The sequence below is a fragment of the Pinus tabuliformis genome, chromosome J (genome assembly GCF_031772625.1).
Source record: "Pinus tabuliformis cultivar Carrire ecotype Pingquan chromosome J, CPIR1, whole genome shotgun sequence".
Classification (NCBI taxonomy): domain Eukaryota; kingdom Viridiplantae; phylum Streptophyta; class Pinopsida; order Pinales; family Pinaceae; genus Pinus; species Pinus tabuliformis.
The window spans coordinates 589124323-589132462 of NC_142295.1; the positions used below are offsets into that span (position 1 = coordinate 589124323).

The 8140-nt window shown below is 34.1% G+C and overlaps 1 protein-coding gene across 1 annotated transcript in view; it reads right to left on the bottom strand.

Moving 5' to 3' along the window:
* Nucleotides 1-7762, bottom strand: part of LOC149228360 (ferredoxin-dependent glutamate synthase, chloroplastic-like) — a 367732-nt gene extending 359970 nt beyond the window's left edge. The window contains exons 1-2 of the mRNA XM_089378162.1: nucleotides 7664-7762; nucleotides 6886-6978 (exon numbers count right to left, since the gene is read on the bottom strand). Coding sequence (XP_089234288.1) covers nucleotides 6886-6963 — 78 coding nt within the window. The 5' untranslated portion in view covers nucleotides 6964-6978; nucleotides 7664-7762. The remainder of the gene's footprint in view (nucleotides 1-6885; nucleotides 6979-7663) is intronic.
* Between the last annotated feature and the right edge of the window lie 378 nt (nucleotides 7763-8140).

Sequence of the window (8140 nt, forward strand, 5' to 3'; positions counted from 1 at the left end):
GCGACAACATAGTCTGAGGCAAGATATATGGAAAAGGACCAAAGGAAAGATTTATGAGAGAAAAAGCTACAATGATGCTTTTTCACTCCACAAAACCCTAGCGATTTTCAATCAAATTGGAGAAAATGCAAGGAAGTTATACTAAAGTTCCTTCATGGAATGTTGAAGCGAACAAAGTTCCTTTTAAAAATTAATTACTCTAGAAAACTTGGAATATGAAATTATCCATTGAAGATACAAATATTATATATTAAATGTGTGAATAAGAATGAGAATGATTTACAATGAGAACGAGAGGCTTGCTTATATATCAAGCAAGTGTCTCTTCATGAAGAGTCATGTCTCATTTAGACATGCCTCTTCAACCTAATTACTAGTTAACTAATCATTATTTAAGATTATTATTGTTTACATTATTTATATATATTTTATTCGTTACATTGCCTCCTTCCTCAAAAAGCTTTGTCCTCAAAGCTTGTTGATGAAAAAGGTTTGATCTCTTTTTCGGTTTCGAAAGTCTTTTTGTCTCGGAATAGTCATCCTTGTCGATACAAGTTGATATGATCTTCTTAGTGACAAACAAAATTGTCACACTAAGAAGGGATCAGACCATCCCAGATTAATCTTCTGTGTAGTATTCTGATCACTGGAATTTTGTAACGACTTGTTAGCATAAGATTGGATTGAGGTTACATCACTATTATCTGGAACATCAATTTGTTGTTTCTGGTCTGAATGGTACTGATACGTAGCATGGTTGATTGGTCTACTCTTGTGATTCGGATGTCGATATGGAGTTTTTAGATTTTTTTCTGGCGAAGATGTTGTTGAATTAGTTGTGGAACACTCACCTGGGATGTCCATTGTCTGAACTGCAACATCTAAGTGTGTCGTTTCTTCAACTGACTTATGTTTCTTGAGTTTTCATATTCACTGGATCGGTATTCGTTCCCTTATTTTCAACTTGGACTACTACGACTGGAGATCCCAATGCTTCTTCTTGAGTGAATTGTTCCAACTTATCTTTTAATGCTTTCTTATCATCCTTAAGCTTCTTAATTTGAGTGAGTAGACTTTGATTATGGTTTTTCAGTCGTAAAAGTTCTTTGATTTCTGATTTATCAACCTTATTTTCAGTGTTTTGAATTTTAAGATTTTCATCTTTTAGATCTTTGATTTGTTCTAATAAATTTTTATTAAGGTTCTTTAAACGCAAAGTTTCTTCTTCTTGTTCTGATAAGTGCTTCTTGAGTTCTTTCTTTGTGACCTTAGTCTTCTTCACTTGCGCAAGTAATCTTTCGACGTGGTCCTTGAGACGAGAATTTTCTTCGTCCTTTTCCACAAATTCAGCATATTGTTGCGATTTCTTGTTTTACCTCTCTTTGGAATTGTTTTTGTTCATTACTTAGAAAATCCATTTTTTCACTTTTTTTATCTTCCCCCTTTTTTTATTGATTTAATAATCCTTTTAAGTATATATAAAATTTATATTAAATTAATATATATACTATATATCTCACCTCTTTTGACTTGAATGTGGCACTTCCCGACTTTTAAATTTGGACTTTGTATATTATTATTTTTTTAATATTATAAATTTTTATGATGTCCCCACACTTAATATAAAAGTCACACTTAATATAAACTTTTATGATGTCACCACACTTAATAAATATAAAGGTCACGTCTTTTCATATGACAAGGTCACGATGTTCACCAAACTTTTTAAGTAAAAAGTAAAACTTACCTTTCACGTAAAGAGATTTTGTATCCCTTTTGTTTTTTTCTTTTACTTTTAAAATACCATGGGCAATTACCATGGGTTGTTTCTAAAACCACGGGCTTCTCCACATAAAATGTTTTAAATATCACTTGGTATGAGATTTGTATCCCTTTTGTTTTTTCTTTTACTTTTAAAATACCATGGGCAATTACCATGGGTTGTTTCTAAAACCACGGGCTTCTACCAGGTGATTTTAAATCTCTTTTTTTTATATAATTTGATTTTTTATGTTCTTTTATTTTTTTTTTTTTTTTTCTTCTTCTTCTTTTTTTAATTTATTTACTTATATTTTTTTTTTGGTTAATTTTTTTTTATGGCCAAAGGTCAACTAGCGAATTGGAGACCCTCCAACTAGCAAATTCTTTTAATTTTAATTTTAATGGCCAAAGGCCTAGAAAAACGGAGAGAAGGAGAAACTCCCAAATTCTAAGCAAAATTCTTCAATTGTATGACAACACGGTTGACGAATTTCGATAGCCAAGGACCTGGATCGGAGAACGAGCTCTATGCACCGGTTAAGCAACCTAGAGGACCGAACTACTCTGATACCAAATGAAGCGAACAATGTTCCTTCTAAAAATTAATTACTCCAGAAAACTTGGAATATGAAATTATCCATTGAGGATACAAATATTATATATTAAATGTGTGAATAAGAATGAGAATGATTTACAATGAGAACGAAAGGCTTGCTTATATATCAAGCAAGTGTCTCTTCATGAAGAGTCATGTCTCATTTAGACATGCCTCTTCAACCTAATTACTAGTTAACTAATCATTATTTACGATTATTATTGTTTACATTATTTTACATTATTTATATATATTTTATTCGTTACAGTGTACCTTTTAGGCGACAACGCAGTCTGAGGCAAGCTATATGGAAAAGGACCAATGGAAAGATTTATGAGAGAAAAAGCTACAATGAGGCCTTTTCACGCCACAAAACCCTAGTGATTTTCAATCAAATTGGAGAAAATGCAAGGGAGTTATACTAAAGTTCCTTCATGGAATGTTGATGATGATCTTGTAAAAGAAATTATACAGTCATAAAAAATTCAATACACTTGATGAAAATTTCAACAAACCCTAATTCTACAACAAATACAAGATGGAAGAAGATATTTCCAATAAATTTGCACAAATCATAAAAGATTCAGCATTCATCATCCAAGAATAAATCACATCCAATCGCAATATTTTCCCCAAGACAATTTGCACATTTCATGCTCCATAGCAACCAAGAGAAAAAAGATACCTAGTGCACACTCTCTCAAATAAGTAAATGAGTGTGTGTGACAAGATCTAAGGCTAAAGAAACTTCCCTCTACTTATTTGAGGACAACCAAGCCGATTTATCCTTAAATTTGACTAAAATCCCTAAAAATAATAAAATGTGATTACAAGTAAAGTCACAAGGTGACCTCAAGATTGTTATCTCAATGATAACACATAAAAACAAACCTCTTTTTAACCCACACATGTGAGAAAAAAGGCCTCCAAGGGTGATGTCATCCTCCAAAAAATGCATCTCTTCATCAAAATGTGCCATGGATGACTCAAAAAAGTGGCTCACACTCAAAAGCCACATCTCTTTATCAAAAATGTTTAATCATCAAGCAAAGGCTTCCTCCATAAGGCATCATCATCAACTAAGCTCGTGTCATTAATCCAAGTCACATGAAGAGGATGTCATAAGGCTAGGGCATGATATCATCACCTAGAGTAGTGTATCATCCCCTCCAGTGTGATATAAAGTCATCATCCTCATCAAATCAACTTAGAAATAGGAATACATTCATCAAGAAGGTGCAATGCTACCATGGGGGCATCCTATCATTCCCTGGTACATCAACTCTCTAGGAATGCCATGGTTCAAAAGTGTAATGCTTCAAGGCCTCAAAGGAGAGGATAATGTCATCAATAGTGTGGGATACATCACAACATCAACACTTCTCAAAGGGTGGTGAATGTCTTGGCTCTGGTGGTTAGAACATTCGTCAATCAAGGGTAGACGTCCTCTCTAAGGCGTTTGAGAAGCATCATACAATCCCTCAAGGGATGGTTGGTGTACCTAGGAGAAAGCATCTTAAGCTACTCCTAGAATCAAGTGAGATCATCATAGGTACAAGAACCATAAGAGTATCAAAGTGGGCCATATTTAATGCAAAAGGAAACAAAGTACTTCCCACTAGCATCATCTTCAAATGACTTTCTAGATTAGGATTTTTAAATAACTAACACATTTTCGAAGTCTTTGAGGAAGTAGCATGTTAACTCCTTCCCTTAATCCAAGGGTGCAGGGGAGCGCCCCCCCCCCCCACCCCTCGCTCCCAATTCGCACTCCGGGCAGGAGCTAGTCGGGAGTGCGCTCTAGGCAAAAAAAAAAGCTCCCTAGTTTTTTGGGAGCATTTAGTCTTTTTTACAAAAAAAAAAAAAAAAAAAAAAAAAAAAAATAAATAAATAAATAAATAAATAAATAAATAAATAATAATAATAATAATAATAATAATAATAATAATTGCAGTAATATTCCAAATGCAATTTTTTTTCAAAGAAACAAATAAGTTTTGAGTGGGGCAGCCTAATGATCAAGCCTATGGCCCTAGTATTGATATGTGATTCATGGTAATGTTAAATTCTTAAAGTAAAAGTGACATTCTTTTACTTAAATTTTTAACATTACCATGAAATGACTCAAGATGTTTGAGAGTGGTTCCGACCTCATTGGATTTCATATGGAGAAAGTAGAATTTTAGATTTCATTCAAAATCCAACAGACTTATCAATTTTTCAAGATTTCAGGATTGGGGGATTGCAATGTTTCCATTGGATTTTGTCATGTATTAGGGTATGGAACTCGTATTTAATCAAGAGCACCAATCCCTCTATGTACCTTGATGTTAGTGACATTGGTTGTCGAACTCCTCTATCATGACCCTCCTAAAAATGTACGCATCACTCAAACAAAATCTTGACTTGACATGCTATGCTTTTTCTATCTTATGTTAATGCTTAGAGGGTGATATTAATGACAAAGATCCCTATACAGATCCAGAGGTAATGACAAAGATACCTCTGGATATTAATGCTTAGAGGGTGATATTAATGACAAAGATCCTGATTTTCCAACAAGACTAAAAAATTAGACATTTCTCGTGGCGGCAAGAGGCCCAAGCATTAGCAATAGATAATAGATTTACTTGTCTTTTCTAGTTTCTAGTAGTTTTTATCCTGAAGATGAACCACCGTTGCTGGTTCGAAACGTCGATGAAAAAGAATCCTTATGCGATGGATCCGGAAGATAATCTAAGCAATAATGAAACTCGCAGAAACCTCAAAGACAAGATATTGACTCTTTCATATTTATTATGATATTTTTTGTAAACAATATATGACAATTTAAGTTTGAAGTTTGAAGTTGGCAATTATAACTCATTAGTAATGAATTATGAATATGATGCTTCGTGAAAGTTGAAAGTTGTTTCATTTCATTTCATTTTATAACATTTCATTTCATGTTAGATATTATTTGTTGTAATGGTTACACTTAGCTTACAAGTACAACTTTGGTGATCAATGATGATAAATGTTATATATTGAATTTTGAAAGCTTGAAACTTTAAGATTGATGAATCATGAGACTCAATATGTTGTATGTTACTATGTTACTAACTTGTGGACGTGGTTGATGAAGATTATAACTTCTAGATGATTGTTGTTATATGGTTCAATCTATGTTTTTTATATCTAATTCATCATTCTACATGCTTTTGTTGACATATATGCATCAAAATATAATATATATATATATATATATATATATAAACGCTCCCGGAATCGCTCCCAAACCGGGAGCTTTTGAAAATGTCGCTCCCACACCTGCTCCTGCTCCCGCTCCCAAGTAACCTTGCCTTAATCCATTTTTGGAAATTGAGAACCATGATTCAAACCCTAGGGTAAGTTGGTTTACATATCCTAGTTATTTTTGAGCCTTGTACCTACTCCAAGTATTTTCAAGTGTGTTGTTCCTTGACCCCATATGCCCCAAAAATATATTGGCAAACTAAGGCACTAATCTTCCCTCCATCACCCTTTTTCTTTTATAAATCATTTTAATTGTTTTGTTGGAATTTTACTCTGCTTGTAATTCCTAGGCTGTGTGTGTTTGGGGACATTCCCCTTTGAACTCAAATCTTGGAAATAACCCTAAACCCTAGCAATCCTATGTTCCACATTAAACCCTAATTGTACAATCCTATGATTGGTGGTAATTGAAGTAGAAGCCTTAGGGGGCTCTTGACTTGGTTTAATTGGGCCATTTGATCCCAGATCTACTAGGGAAAACCCCCTTCGAACTAGAGAAGAGCTGGCCAGAAGCAAGAGGAGGTTTGGTGAGGTGATAGTGGCCCCCTCCTATGGAAAGTTTGTCTAGTTCTCGAGCTTTTGGACTTTGTCTTGAGATGTGGGAGATTTTGCTGTAACAATGCATATGTGACACTGATGGAATGGTGTTGTTGCCAAATTTTAAGGGTAGTAACAAGAAATCATTGGTTATCGTCTAACATAAATGATATATTTTTTTTATAAACATGATTTGATCACCAAATGGTTTGACAAGTCAGAACTTATGTGGTTTGAAAAAAGAAACATTGGTGAAGGTGTGGCAGCAGATAAGGATACTAGAAGGTCATGGATAAAATAAGAAAGTTACCAATACCAAGAAGGTGATTAAGAAAGGCAGGAAAATGTGTGAGGAAAACAAACAGCTAACCAAAAGAATAAACAGCCCCGAGAGAAAACAACACAAACAGTTACTGGACATCAAACATGCTTTTGGCTGAAGATTGAAATATCCTATGTTGAGAAATGCAGTAACCCCAAATATGTGAAAAATCATAGCATCACTCAATACGCTTCTTTCCAGTACAAGGCAATCTACAGTCCACAGAGTATGGTTTGAAATATCAGAATCCAAGTTACCCTTGCTTTTAGAATGGCTTCACATATTTGGAAGGAATCTTTAAAATGATGCTACAAAATAGATTACTTATTTTCCTGAGTATAGAATAAGAAATCATGTCTGAGCCTATGATACATACCTCACCCTTCTCGAGGTCAACAGCTATCATCATTCCAGGTCCCAGACGTCCTTTCATAATTACATTGGATTCATCCATCGGCAGTACACCCACCTATTCAATAACGAAAGAAATACCATTATAAGCAGGAAACTGGAAAATGACCATTTCCAACAATTTGTCTCCATATTACTCAATGTTGTTTTGTGATTTTCCTATGAACTCAAGACAGGAATGAAAACAATTCAGTGCAACAAACTCCAGTGAACTGCTATACTGCTCCCTGAAAAACTGCTAGAGTAGCATCCATTGTGTATGAAAACAGTTGTTTGATGGGGGAGAAAACAAACTAAAGCTCAACCTCGGGAGAGGAATCAAAACAGCTAATACAAAGAAATTCAATTGGTTGAGGCATACATGGAAATTTTGATCCAAGTGACAATTCCAGTAAAGTCTAGATTTTTTTACCAAACCTAATAAAAGTTTTTAAAAGTACACACTGAGATCAAAAGTCTTTATAAAAAGAAAAAGAAAAGAAAACACCAAACTCAGCTCAGCTCTTCATAAATATTACGCAAGAACAACAAACACATTTATCAATACGTATTCTATGGACTGACACCCATGCAGCTTAAAATTATTAGTTCAAATGATGAAAATTCAATTGGTCAGGGGGGATGCATATCACCCTCAGTGATATTTTGAAACGCCATGGATATCAACTTGAAAACAAACCCCATAGTAAACTTTTTTATTGAAAACTATTCAGCACACAACATTAGATGGATAAAAAGTGCACCTCTGATGCCACATAAACAATATCATCTTTTGTTCGCCAATACCGTGCTGGACGAAGGCCATTGCGATCCAGACAAGCTCCAACAGTTTTTCCATCACTTCAAACATGCAAACACATTTGTATGAGAATCAGTCATGGACCATATTCCTAAGATGACAACAAAAAAGACTGGCACGTAGCCTCTTTCCCTTATCCTACACTAAAATCACCATACATATCATAAAGCTAATTCCATACTTTGAAATAATATACCTGCACATAATAATCATTGTTGCAAGAGTGAAAAAGCCAATCAATGCACAAAGATTTGCATATATATATATATATATATATATATATATACTCGTGAAATTTGATCATAAGATGATTTGTTCATTTGCCCATCGTTAATAATAAATATGGAGCCTCAAATTGCAGCATATTGCTGCAAAAACCATGTTTAACAAAGGTAGAAATATAAGATATGTTGCAAATCAT